The sequence below is a fragment of the Mobula hypostoma genome, chromosome 3 (genome assembly GCF_963921235.1).
Source record: "Mobula hypostoma chromosome 3, sMobHyp1.1, whole genome shotgun sequence".
In the NCBI taxonomy this organism is placed as follows: domain Eukaryota; kingdom Metazoa; phylum Chordata; class Chondrichthyes; order Myliobatiformes; family Myliobatidae; genus Mobula; species Mobula hypostoma.
The window spans coordinates 69,911,173-69,925,888 of record NC_086099.1 but is presented as its reverse complement, the minus strand read 5'-3'; the positions used below and the strand labels follow the sequence as shown (position 1 = coordinate 69,925,888).

Here is a 14,716-nt window from a genome sequence, read left to right as displayed (position 1 = left end):
GCCTCCCTAGCAATAGCCAGGTTGCAGAGCTTCTTCTGGTACAGTAAGTGTGTTTTTGACCTGCAGCATTACCCAGTAGAATACTGCCTCGGCTCACCTGAAGAGTTAGATCTGGCTTTGTGTTTGACTGGAATATTCTGCGAATACTCTCAGCAGCTCGCACAGGCACAGTGCTTTTCTCAGTGACTATTTTGTACCCGTTTGACACTGCTACGATCCTTCGCGCACAGGATTCAATATATTTCAGATCTGCAGCCCGACCTTTTCCCATTCCATAAACTTTTGTGGGTGTGTTTACCTATTACAAAGTCAGAAGAATATTTAAAGTTAGAACTTGTATTCACTGCAAGTCAACACGTATGATTTTTATTTTTTCAATTATGCAGTTTACAGCTTCAACGGCTTTACACTGTATTAAACATTTTCAGATCATGAGCACTGCTCCCAGTTATTTCACGCGACAGTTGTTGGCAAAGATTCTGCCTTTGTCATCTTCAGCTCCTGCAGATGCTCTTGTCGTTTTATTGCCTGGTAACCTGTTGTGACCTCTCCCATCATCCCTTGTTATTTAGCTTCTCTTCACTTTTTGCTGATCACAACTTTCTTTCCTTCCCCACTGACATTGGTTTTGCTGTCTCTTCATTTTCTTAAAATCCATTACATCCCTATTTTTTAGTTCTAGTGAAAGGATATCAATCTGAAACATTATATATGTTTCTCCCTCCATAAATGTTCCCTGAACACCTGAGTATTTCTACCATTTTTTTGTTTTATTTTAGCCAGATCTTCAATCCTGGATCACTGGCGAGTGATTCCAACTGAGAGACATCATGTGGTGATCCAGATCTTCACTCCTGGATCACCAACTGGCGATTCCAGCTCAGAGACATCATGTGCTGATCCAAATCTTCGATCTTGGATCACTGATGAGTGATTCCAGCTCAGAAACATGAGGTGATGTATTTTGGCTTGAGTAGTAGGACTTGATGAAGTTGTAGTCCCTCTCTAACCTGCTGGATGAATTTGCACATGATCAAAGATCACCTGGTCAACTGCTCACCTGTAAGAATCTTGGCCTTAACTAATCCCCTCCAATGTCTCCCCATTTGGGTGGAACTCCATTTATTCTGTTCTACCCAGATATAGGATTAGAACAGTTTGCAATGGCGTTTCTTCCTACTTGCTGTCACCCCTGGTATCCCTGAGCTGCACTGCCCAGTGACCACCAAATTAACCCTAGCCTAATCACGGGACAATTTATAATGACCAACTAACCTACTACTCGGCATGTCTTTGGACTATGGGAGGAAACCGGAACTTCTGGAAAAAACCCACATATTCCATGGGGAGGATGTACAGGCTCCTTTCAGAGGATGCTGGAATTGAACTCTAAACTCGGTCACCCCGAGTTGTAATTGCATCGTGCTAACCACTATGATACTGTGGTGCCCTATTGTACTGCATCATAGAAACATAGAAAACCTACAGCACAACGCTGTGCCGAACATGCACTTACTTTAGAAATTACCTCGGGTTACCTATAGCCCTCTATTTTTCTAAGCTCCATGTACCTATCCAGGAGTCTCTTAAAGGACCCTATTCTATCTGCCTCCACCACAGTCACCGGCAGCCCATTCCATGCGCTCACCACTCTCTGTGTAAAAAACTTACCCCTGGCATTTCCGCTATACCTACTTCCAAGCACCTTAAAACTGTGTCCTCTCATGTTAGCCATTTCAGGCCTGGGAAAAAGCCTCCGACCATCCACACGATCGATGCCTCTCATTATTGTATGTCATCAAAACACTGCATCAGTTTCTATATATGCAACAGCCAGCTCTACCCCTAGTACTGCTTGACCACTCCACTGTCTCCAAATTGTCTGATTCCTTTCCGGCATTCAATACTGGATGAGAGGAAACCAACTGCTCTTAAATAGTCGGAAGGCCGAAGTCTTAGCTAGGGAGATGTCCCAGTGCAACTCTCTATCCCACCAATTCCAAACCCCTTCCTGGAATTCGTGAAACTAAACACGTCTGTTCCCAACCTTGCTATGATATATGACCCAGAGTCGAGTTCCTGATCACATAACCATGCAATTGTTAAAGCTATCATCTCCTTATCTCCTTCATCTCCTTATCACTCAATTCCAGTTCTGCCTAATATCTGCTGCCTTGTTATCCCTGGAGGCACAAGAGATTCTGCAGATGCTGGAAAACTTGAACAACACACATAAAATACTGGGGGGACTCAGCAGTTCAGGCTGCATTTATGGAGGGAAATGAACAGTTCCTGTTTCAGGCTCAGACCCCTCATCAGGAATTCATCAGGATCCCGGGTGAAGGGTCCCAGCCTGAAATGTCAACAGTTTATTTCCCTCCATGGATGCTGCCTGACCTGCTGAGTTTCTCCAACATTTTGTGTGTGTGTGTGTGTGTGTGTGTGTGTTGCTTTTTACTTCAATGCAGGTCAGTTTCCTTCAATCTACTTCTGTAAGTTTGCCATTCAAAATGTTGCTACTTCTGTCCTAGTTTTTTTTTAAATATTAGTCTGTGTTTACTCAACTGGATTAGCTCCTGCTTAAGCAATATTGAGATTTAACCTCCATGGCCTCTCTCTCCCTGTCCCTGTAATCTCCATCAGTCCTGTGAACCGTCAAGGTACCTATAACTCACCTACATTATCCTTGCAGAAAAATAAGCCAAGTGCTCATTGTCAACAATGCCTTCAGCTCTGGAATTTCTGAAACCTATGTTCAAGTTCAAATTTAATTGTCATTCAACTGTACATGAATACATTGAATTGACTTTATTTCTTACATCCTTCACATACAGAGGAGTAAAAATCTTTACGTTACATCTCTGTCTAAATGTGCAATGTGCCATTTATAATAAATAGTACGTACAACAGGCTAGTCAATATAACATAGAAATACAGTTGTGTCAGCATGAGTTAATCAGTCTGATGGCCTGGTGGAAGAAGCTGTCCTGGAGCCTGTTGGTCCTGGATTTTATGCTGCGGTACCATTTCCCGGATGGTAGCAGACGGAACTGTTTGTGGTTGGAGTGACTGGGGTCCCCAATGATTCTTCGGGCGCTTCTTACACACCCGTCTTTGTAAATGTCCTGAATCATGGGAAGTTCACATCTACAGATGCGCTGGGCTGTCCGCATCACTCTCTGCAGAGTCCTGCGATTGAGGGAGGTACAGTTCCCATACCAGGCAGTGATGCAGCCAGTCAGGATGCTCTCAATTGTGCCCCTAAAAAAAGTTCTTAGGATTTGGGGGCCTATACCAAACTTCTTCAAACATCTGAGGTGAAAGAGGCGCTGTGTTGCCTTTTTCACCACACAGCCGGTATGTACAGACCACGTGAGATCCTTGGTGACGTTTATGCCGAGGAACTTAAAGCTGTTCACCCTCTCAACCCCAGATCCATTGATGTCAATAGGGGTTAGCCTGTCTCCATTCCTCCTGTAGTCCACAACCAGCTCCTTTGTTTTTGTGACATTGAGGGAGAGGTTGTTTTCTTGACACCACTGTGTCAGGGTGGTGACTTCTTCTCTGTAGGCTGCCTCATTATTATTTGAGATTAGCCAATCAGTTTAGTGTCATCAGCAAATTTAATTAGCAGTTTGAAGCTGTGGGTGGCGACACAGTCATGGGTATACAGAGTGTAAAGGAGGGGGCTTAGGACACAGCCCTGAGGGGCACCTGTGTTGAGGGTCGGGCGAGAGGTGAGGGAGCCCACTCTTACCACCTGCCGGAGATCTAACAGGAAGTCCGGGATCCAGTTACACAAGACAGAGTGAAGACCAAGGTCTCTGAGCTTCTTGTCAGGCCTGGACAGAATTATAGTGTTGAATGCTGAACTGTAGTCCAAGAACAGCATCCTTCTTCTCCGGATGTGTAAGAACGGTGTGTAGAACTGTGACTATTGCATCATCTGCCGATCGGTTGTGTTGGTAGGCGAACTGTAGGGGGTCCAGTGTGGTCGTAGGGGGTCCAGTGTGGTTGTAGGTGGTAGCATGCTGCAGATGTAGTCCTTGACCAGCCTCTCAAAGTATTTGCCAAACAAAAGAGCGTTATACTCCGGGACAAGATGCAAAACACAATATGAACAATTACATAGCTTAAGGCACATATAACGCATATAAGAGAGCAAGCACATGTAAGGTAACAGTAAAATACAATCACACGCACCGGAACACTTCACTTGAGAGTCTGTTGGGGTCATCTATTGAATCCGGTGCTCCCGTTGTGGCCTCCTCTACATCGGTGAAACCCGATGCAGATTGGGGGATCGCTTCATCGAGCACCTCCACTCCGTCCGCCACAACAGACAGGATCTCCCGGTAGCCACCCACTTCAACTCTGTTTCCCATTCCCATTCGGATATGTCCATACATGGCCTCCTCTACTGCCATGATGAGGCTAAACCCAGGTTGGAGGAGCAACACCTCATATACCGTCTAGGTAGTCTCCAGCCCCTTGGTATGAACATAGAATTCCCCAACTTCTGGTAATTCCCTCCCCCTCCCTTCCTCTATCCCTATTTCACTCTGCCCCCTCCCCCAGCTGCCTCTCACCTCCCTCTTCTACTACCCATTGTTTTCCTACCTATGACGTCCCTGCTTCCCCTCCCCCACCCCTTTGTCTTTCAAATTACTGGTCTTTCAACTGAACCTATAAGCATTCTTCAAATCCTTCCCCCTCCTTCTATCTTCAGTCCTGACAAAGGGTTCTGGCCCAAAACGTCGACTCATCGTTTCCACTGATGCGGCCCAACCAGCTGAGTTCCTCCAGCGTGCTGTGAGTGTTGCTTCCAATCCTCTGTCTTCCCACAAATTTTTGCTTTGTTGTATGCCCTCTCTTGGTTTTACATTAGCTTTGACTTCCCATGTCAGCCACAGTTGCACTATTTTGCCATTTGAGTGTTTCTTCACTTTTGGAATACATCTATTCTGAACCTTCCTCACTTTGCTCAGAAACTCATGCCATTGCTGCTCTACTGTCATCCCTGCTAATATCTCCTTCCAGTTTACTTTGGTCAACTTCTCTCTCATACCTTTGTAATTTCCTTTACTCCACTGAAATACTGCTACATCAAACTTTACTTTCTCCTTTAAAATTTCAAATTGAACTTAGTCATATTGTGATCACTGTTTCCTAAGGGTTCCTTTACCTTAAGCTCCCTAATCACCACCAGTTCATTATACAATACCCATTCCACTATAGCTGATCCCCTAGTAGGCTCAATGACAAACTGCTCTAAAAAGCCATCTTGTAGGCATTCAACAACTCACTCCCTTGAAATCCATTTCTAACTTGATTTTCCCAATCGACCTGCATGTTGAAATCTCTTATGACTATCATAACATTGTCCTTTTGACACACCTTTTCTACTTCCTGTTGCAATCTGTGGTTCACATCCTAGCTACTGTTGGGAGGCCTATATATAATTGCTATCAGGATCCTTTTATCCTTGCAGTTTCTTAACTCAACTCACAAGGATTCAACATCTTCTGATCCTGTGTCACAGCTTTCTACTGATTTGATGCCATTCTTTACCAGCAGACTCATGCCACCCCCTCTGCCTACCTTCCTATCACTCTGATACAATGTGTAACCTTGGATACTTAGCTCCCAACTACAACCATCCTTCAGTCACGATTGAGTGACGGCCACAGCATCATACCTGACAATCTGCAAAAGTGCAACAAGATCATCCACCTTATTCCTTATACTACACGCATTTAGATACAACATCTCGAGTAATGTATTTGCTATCCTTTCTGATTCTGCAACCCTAATGCACTGATACTCACTCTGCTGGCTGCATTTATATCCTATCATCTGCCTGCCCTTCCTGACAGTCTGACTGCACACTATCTTTGCTTTTCACCATCCGACCTATCTTGGCGACCCTTTACTCCAGTTCCCAACCCCCTGCCAAATTAGTTTAAACCCTCCCCAACAGCTCTAACAAACCTGCCCACGAGAATATTGGTCCCACTTGGGTTCAGGTGCAACCCGTCACTTTTGAACAGGTCACACCACCCCCCAGAGGAGACGCCATTGATCCAAGAACCTGAAGCCCTGCACCCTGCACCAGCTTCTCAGCCATGAATTATCTGACAAATCACTCTGTTTCTACCCTCACTGGCGCGTGGCATGGGCGGCAATCCAGAAATCACTACCCAGGAGGCCCTACTTCTCAACTTTCTACCTAGATCTCTAAATTCTCTTTTCAGGATCTCATTGCTTTTCCTTCCTATGTCATAGGTACCAATATGTACCAAGACACCTGGCTGTTCTCCTTCCCTCTCCAAAATGTTGCAGATGTGATCTGAGACATCCCTGACCCTGTCACCTGGGAGGCCTCACACCATCTGGGTGTCCCGTTCACATCCACAGTATCTCCTGTCTGTTTCCCTCACTATCAAGTCCCCTATCACTACCATTCCCCTCTTCTCCCTCTTTCCCTTCTGCACCACAGACCCATGCTCAGCTCCAGTAACCTGCTCTCTGTGGCATTCCCCTGGGAGGTCATCCCCCACAACAGTATCCAGAACAGTATACTTATTATTGAGGGGAAAGGCCACAGGGGTGCTCTGCGCTAACTGCCTAATTCACATTTCCATGTCTCCTGACAGACACCCAGCTACCTGCCTCATGCAACTTAGGGGTGACTACTTCCCTGTAACTCTGATCCTCTCCTCGCTCTCCTGTACAAGCCAAAGGTCATCAGCTGCTGCTCCAGATCCCTAAGATGGTCTTCAAGGAGCTGCAGCTGGAAGGCCCTTGCGATCACAAGAAAAGAGTCTAAGATGATCACTCGCTGTTAGACTGCACACCTCCTTTGCACACTGATGCCTCTCTGTGGCAGACGGCATTGCAGTCTGTACCAAGTCCAGCTCCTTCAGTCTTTCCGCCAACGAGCAACTCGCTGAGGGGTAGACCTGTGGTATTTTATGTTCAATGTCCACCAGGGTCTTGTGATCGTAAAAGATACTTTAAAAAATACAATAACCCCTCTGGTCGACCCCGTAGAAGCTACTGCGGCTAATCGCGCCCCCCCATCTTACAAATCTTTGCCTCTCTAATTCTCTTTCACAACATAAAACCTAGCTCTTTGCCCACGATTCTGCTTGTTCACTCTGCTGTCTCCTTGTATGTCTTGATTTCATGCATGACTTATTAAATTATACTCTTAAATTCTTGGAGAGTTTTGCTATATTGAAAGCACAATGTGTGTGTTGTTGATAAAAATTACCGAAATAAATATAAGGTCAGATTCTTGAATGGCAGTATCGATGTCAGCTGAGAAAAAAAGGTTCTTCCCTCTGCATGACTCTACCACTTCCTTTAAACCAGGCTGCAAAAAAAAACAAAATTGAAAATAGCAACTAAATATATATACCATCAGAATGACATGCAGCAAAGAATTTATGAAACAATACATTGGATGAATATTTCAGTAGTATACCTCATAAATTGGAAGTGTATTTGAGTTCCAGGCTTCTATTCTTGCTTGGTTAACATCTACAACCGTAATGTGAATCTCGGGACACATGTGAGCAATAACACTGCATGTTGGACCCCCAACATATCCAGCTCCAATACAACAGATCTTCTTAATTTCAAACATTCCTGCAGGAAAAGTGTTGTCAACATGGAAATGAGATTGTTCAATTCTGTAATCAGAAGTTTCAAACCTTCATGTTACTTTATGTTAAGCCATCAATAAAACCAAAGAACAATGGTCATGATTGTTGTGGAACAGAGGGATATAGGACTACAAGTATATGGTTTCCTGAAAGAGGCATCACAGGTAGACAAAGTATTGAGGAAGGCTTTTGGCATACGAGCCTTTATTAGTCAGGGCACTGGGTATAGAAGTTAAGATGTTATACTGAGGTTGTACAAGATGTTGGTGAGGCTGCACTTGGAGTATCATGTTCAGCTCTGGTCATTCTGTTATAGGAAAGATGCCATTAAGCTGAGCAGAGTTCAGAAAAGATCAAAAACTAGAGGAATAGGTTTAAGATGACAGGTACAGATTTAATAGAAGCCTGAAAGGCATTTTTTCATACAGAGGGTGGTGTGTATATCGATTGAGCTGTGAAAGGAGTTGGTTAAGGCAGCTACAATAACAATGGTTAAAGGATGTTTAGATAGGGATTTCATTATTTATTATTTAGGGATACAGCGCAAAACAGGCCTTGTCGGCCCAATAAACCACACTGCCCAGCAGCCCACCTATTTAACCCTTGCCTGATCACAGGACAATTTACACTGACCAATTAACCTGCTAGGGGCACGTCTTTGGTGGACTGTGGAAGGAAACTGGAGCATCCCGAGAAAACCCACACATTTACAACGAGTACATAGAAACTCCTTACAGAGGATGCCGGAACTGAACTCCAAAATTCGATGCCCCAAACTGCAATGACGTCTCGTTAACCGCTATGCCACCGTGGCACCACAGGAAAGGTTTAGAGGGATAAGGGTAAAATGCAGGCAAGTGAGACTAGCTTAGATGGACATCTTTCCGGGTATGGATGAGTTGAGCTGATGGGCCTTTTTCCATGCTGTATGACTCTCTGGACAGTACAACTCATCAGCGTGTAAGCATACCAAATAATAAACAAGACAGATCTCCCTAATTTACAAAGGATGCATGGCATAGACATAGATATTGTAATCTGGTCCATGTCCATGTGTATGTTCCATTTGAACGTCTTTTATATCAGAAGGTTAGTTTGCCTAAATTAGTTTAACTACCTAACTACTTTTCTATTGCCTAGATTTCCGTAGGAGAAAAAATATTTCCAAGTAAATTTTCAATCTTAAGTCCAGACTAATAGCCTGTTGTCTTACCTTCTCACGTTCACAGTCTGAGTGGAAAATCCATACAAGGCAACGCCTATAGTCATACAGTACAGAAGGCTCAACATGTTCATGCCAACCAACCTAACCCTAACCCTAACCCATTTGCCCCACATTCTCCTAAATTTTCCCAAACTATGTTTCTATTGAAATGTCTCTTAAATGTTGTAAATGTACCTACCCCCCCCCCCCGGCATTTTTCTCCCTGCAGAAGTGGTTTGCCATTGTCTTCTTCTGGGGAGCGTCTTTACAAGACAGGTGATCCCACCCATTATCAACAGTCTTCACAGATTGAGCACCTAGCATTAGTGGCCACATTGCCAGGACTTGTGACGTGCACCGGCTGCTCATAGACCATCCACCGCCTGCTCACACAGCTTCACATGACCCTCGTGTGGGGCCAGGGGGCTAAGCAGGTGCTACACCTTGCCCAAGGGTGGCCTGCAGGCTAATGGAAGGGAGCACCTTCTTCCTCCTTTGGTAGAAATGTATCTCCACCCCACCACCTTTCCCTCCCAATAAGCCCTCCCCCACTCATTTTCTATCAGCCATGTGCCTATCTAAGAGTCTCTTAATTTTCCCTAATGTATCTACCTCTGACAGAGTTCAAACATTTTATAAACCAGCAGGACATTTCATCGCATCAAGGAACTTTTGTTAAACATATTTTAGAAAAAAAAAACTGATGAACTTCAAACTGCCTTAAAAGGGACCAATCTGCCTGACTATCTTTAACGGATGCCCTAGTTGGAAATGTGCACGTCGTATTCAGTGACAGCGGAACGACGGGATTTCCTGTCAGTAGATGGTAACTGCACGGGACAGGAGTTGTGAGAGCAGTAGCTTTGCTTCTCCTGTAGAGACGCTCGGTGAATCTCCCGCACACATCCCCAGTCCTACATCTAGAAGTCAGGCGAACTTCAGAGCACTGTCTCTGTTCCGCTGGAGTATAAGCAGAGATTTACCTTCCGCCAAGTTTCAGCGTTGAGGCTCTACTCAGCGTTTAATACCTCTTCCGCATTTGACGGCGCATGATCGACTTTTGACCTGAAAGATGAAGTGAATTATGATGAAGTGACGGGCACAACCAATCCTCGTTCGCTCAACGTCGGACTGGCGCCTCCAGGTTGGGAGGATCAACAGGGAGCGGTGAGAACAGGGTTTGCGTGAAGGCAGAAATGATGTGGTAACCGTGTACAACCTTGCACTGGCCCAGGTTGTAATATTAATGCCCCCACCCGCTCCAACTATCGCTGTCACTCCTCCCCAAGGGAATGCACTTATTGGCGGATAAGTGCCATGGCGTAACTGGACTGGAGGTGCTGCGAGTTCTCGAGTACATAGGTGCGTGAGAAATCGATGCCGGAACAGGCCATAGGGGACTGTTCCGCCGCTTAATATCTGATTATGGACTCAACTGTTTTGTATGCTCCTACAAACTTTCATTCCCTAACAAGCGCCTGGTGTAAATGTCACCATCAGCCCAATCCTGAACATCATCGGGTATTTTCTGCTTCTTTGTTTGAGGTGCTCTGTACGGAACTGATCGTTGCCATGCATCATCAAATGCCCACCCTGCAGACTTCGATGAAGGGAAGCTACAATGAAGCTAAGAATGGCTGTGCCTAAAATAGTGTCCCGAGGCACTTTGCCTAAGATTTCGTGACTGGCCTCCAACACCCACTAGCTTCGTGCAATTATAGTTATTAAAATGTTTTCCTCAAATATTCATTGATTTCAGTTTTACTAGGGCTCCTTGATGCCACATTTGGTTAAGTGGTTCAGTTAAACCTAGAGCTAACAGAATCAGGGCATCCATTATTAATTAGCTAACAATAGATTAATTTTCTGTAACTGATCGATATTTATGTATATTAGATACTTTATGCAAATCAGATTTGTTCAATGGTTAATTTCTCTATTTATTTAGGCTATTTTGCTCTTATGCCCCCTGCTTATCCAAAGAATATTTTGTTAAGATAAATGTTATCTTAAACTTTTATTATGATTTCCCTTTGATGGCCAAGATTTAACTCTTCCTTTTATATGGTTGGTGCTCAAGGTGCTATTTTAGTCAGTTGCTTGCTGTCCACTTACAAATTAATCAATACATCTTTAACCCTGCCCTTGAATTCACTGTGTCCATTACTGGTATTACCTTCCCCTTTTACAATCTCTGGAGACAAACTGTTGTTCTACAACTTTTGTAAACATACTGATTCCCACAGCTGTCTTGACTATACCTCTTCCCACCCTGTCTCCTGTAAAAATGCTATTCCCTTTTCGCAGTTCCTTTGTCTCTGCCACAGCTGTTCCCAGAATGAGGCTTCCTTTTCCAGGACATCAGAGATGTTCTCCTTCTTCAAAGCACATGGATTCACTTCCTCCAGCATTGATGCTGTCCTCGCCTACATCTCCTCCGTTTCCTGTACACCCACGCTCGACACATCTTCCCACCGCCAACAGAAATAGAGTTCCTCTTGTCCCATGACCTTCTGTCATGGTCCCGATCGTTAATTCCCCATCTTTCTCCTAATTTCCTTTGATTGTGCCACGGTTCCAACCATTAATTTCCCAATTGCTTCTAATTCCCTTTGATGATGACACACCTGGTTTCCATCAAGACCTGCAGCATAAGAACCCCGGTGTTACAACTGCTAGTCGCCAGATTGTTGGTTTTGACTCTGTGGTAATTAATGTTTCCCGGGCGCTTTGGACCGTGTGTTCTAAGTTTTGCTCCAGTTTCAAGGTTTACCTATGAAACTCTGTCTCTCTGTGTCAAGGCTCCCTGTCAAGATCCCTTCCGTTTGCTGTTCGACGTTCACGTCCGCGTAAACTAACTCAATCTCCATGTCTGTGTCCTGCACTTGGGTTCGCTTCACTGGGTCATTGCAACAGAATGATCTGGCCACAATGGACCCAGCGGACACGAATATCCTGCAACAAGCCCTCGCCAGCCAGGGCTCCCTACTGGGTCTGCACGATCAACTTCTCTGGGATGTCATGGAGAACCTCCGTTCCCTGTCTGCTAACGTAACGAAGATCGGTGACCAGGTGGACCATGTATCCACTCATTTTACCCCATTCACTCCTGGAACTCTGTCTAACCAGCCCAGACAGCCAGTAGTGACAACCCCCTACGTGTCAGCAACACCCCCGCCAAGAGAACTGCACGTACCAGAACCAGAACACTACACTGGGGATTTGGGGAAGTGCCGGGCCTTCCTTCTGCAATGCTCCTTGGTGTTCGAACAGCAGTCATTCGTGTACTCCGCGGATAAGTCAAACATAGCTTATATCATGGGTTGTTGCGGGGAAGTGCCTTAGCATGGGCTACAGCGTTTTGGGATAATCAACCGGATATCTGTCCCCACATTTATCGCGGAAATGAGAAAGAATTTTGACCACCCCGTCCATGGTAAAGATGCCACTAAGCATCTACTCACTCTCTGTCAGGGCTCACGCAGTGTTGCCGAATATTCTGTGGAGTTCCGGACATTAGCGGCCGACTCGGGGTGGAACAATGAGGCACTCCAAGGGGTATTTTGGAATGGTCTCAGCGACATGGTGAAAGACGAGTTGGCGGCAAGAAATGACGCTGACAGCCTGGATTCCTTGATCTCCCTAGCCACCAGGTTGGACAATCGTCTTCGAGAACGCCATATGGAGAGAACTGGTCGTCCTCCACGTTTGGCCACTCCACAGCATTCATTACCGTCTCCCACCAGCACAAGCCTCTCTTCTCCTCCTGCTTCTGGAATAGCTCCCAACCCGGCTGTTTCCACCGCCCTGGGAGAGGAACCCGTGCAGTTGGGAGGGAACTGTCTTTCTCCCTCAGAGCGACTCCGGAGATTGAGAGCGGGGGAGTGTCTCTATTGCGGCCAGTCCGGCCACTTCCATGCTACCTGTCCCCTTTGGCCAAAAGGGAAGGCTCACCAGTAGAAAGGGGGACCCTGGTGAGCCAGATAACATTCCCTTCTGTCCCCCGAACCCAGATGCAGATCCCGGCTACTTTACGTTATAACCAACAGTCATTGCCTCTGTCAGCTCTGGTGGACTCTGGCGCTGAGGGAAACCTTTTGGATGAAAACATAGCTTCCCAGGCCAGAATTCCTCGGGAGCTGGTGAGTACCCCTCTGGAAGCCCGGGCACTGGACGGTAGACTTCTGGCCCGAGTCACACACTGCACACCACCCCAGTCTCTTATTCTCTCTGGGAACCATTGGGAACAGGTACGATTTAACCTAATTTCCTCTCCTCAAGCTCCTATAGTTCTTGGGTACCCCTGGTTAAGGTACCCCTTATTACCGCCATAATCCCCACATTGACTGGTCCACCGGGAAGATAGAAAGCTGGAGTCTGTTCTGTCTCTCCACTTGTCTACAATTGGCCCTTTCCCCTGTGGAAGTCACCGCGACCTTGTCTGCCGCTGAAACCAACTTATCCAAGGTTCCAGCAGAGTATTATGATCTGGGAGAAGTATTTTGCAAAGAATGGGCTCTTGCCCTGCCTCCACACCACCCTTACGATTGCGCAATTGACCACCTCCCCGGAGCCCCTCTACCCACCAGTCGACTGCATAACCTGTCCTGGCAAGAAAGGGAAGCAATGGAGGATACCTAGATGACTCTCTTGCAGCAGGCATTATCCGACCCTCATCTTCCCCTGTAGGCACAGGTTTCTTATTTGTGGGGAAGAAAGACGGCTCACTGCACCCCTGCATTGACTACCGTGGCCTGAGTAGCAGAACCATAAAGAATAAGTATCAACTCTGCTTTCGAACCCCTTTGTGGAGCCACCATCTTCTCTAAGTTGGACCTACGAAGTGCCTACCACTTGGTCAGGATAAGGGAGGGAGATAAGTGGAAATCAGCTTTTAACACCCTTCTTGGTCACTTTGAATACCTGATCATGCCATTCGGTCTCACCAATGCCCCCGCTGTTTTCCGAGCTCTGATAAACAATGTCCTTAGGGACTTTATTAACCATTTGATTTTTCTTTATTTCGACGACATCTTAATCTTCTCCCGCAGTCTTCAGGAACACATCCACCATGTCCATCAGGTTCTGCAGAGGCTTTGGGAGAACAAACTATTCGTGAAGGCTGAGAAGTCCCTTCCATCAGTTTCCTGGGGTACATCATTGAGAGCGGGCAAGTGAGGGCAGATCCCGAAAAGATCCAGGCAGTGGTAGAGTGGCCAAGACTCATGACGCTCAAGCAACTCCAGCGATTTCTGGGGTTCGCAAACTTTTATCGTCGCTTCATCAGGGATTACAGCCGGGTGGCAGGGCCCCTTACTCGACTCACCTCTAATTTTCACTGGGACCCCGAAGCAGACTTAGCCTTCTCGGAGCTGAAGAGGCGTTTCACCCTCACTCCCATCCTGGTCCAACCAGACCCCTCTCGCCAACTCATTGTGGAAGTCGATGCCTCGGACTCTGGCGTGGAAGCGGTCCTCTCCCAACGCTCCGGCCCAACCGAAAACTCCATCCCTGCGCCTCTTCATGCCGGCTATGCCCTGCCAAACGGAACTACGATGTAGGGAACCGGGAGTTACTGGCCGTCAAATTTGCTTTGGAGGAGTGGAGGGAGCGGAACATCCATTCATCGCTGGACTGATCACAAGAATCTCGCATACATCCAAACTGCCAAAAGCCTGAATTCCTGCCAAGCCTGTTGGGCATTATTTTTTGGCTGTTTTGGATTCACACTCACCTATCGGTGGGGGTCCAAGAACGGGAAGCCCGATGCTCTCTCCCATCAATACGTCTCTGAGGAGGGCCCTTCTGACCCCGAGATCATCCTGTGTAGTGGCTGCCCTCA

At 46.2% G+C, this 14,716-nt stretch overlaps 1 protein-coding gene across 2 annotated transcripts in view; it reads right to left on the bottom strand.

Annotated features, from left to right (window-relative positions):
- The window catches only part of ugdh (UDP-glucose 6-dehydrogenase), a 38,383-nt gene that overhangs the window by 15,677 nt on the left and 7,990 nt on the right, over positions 1-14,716 (bottom strand). The window contains exons 1-4 of one of the 2 annotated variants that reach the window (XM_063043285.1): positions 9,858-11,353; positions 7,490-7,653; positions 7,277-7,378; positions 98-298 (exon numbers count right to left, since the gene is read on the bottom strand). In XM_063043285.1, the coding sequence (XP_062899355.1) occupies positions 98-298; positions 7,277-7,378; positions 7,490-7,651 (465 nt within the window). In that variant the 5' untranslated portion in view covers positions 7,652-7,653; positions 9,858-11,353. Of the gene's footprint in view, positions 1-97; positions 299-7,276; positions 7,379-7,489; positions 7,654-9,857; positions 11,354-14,716 lie in introns of those variants that run through there. The other variant, XM_063043284.1, reaches the window with a different exon arrangement.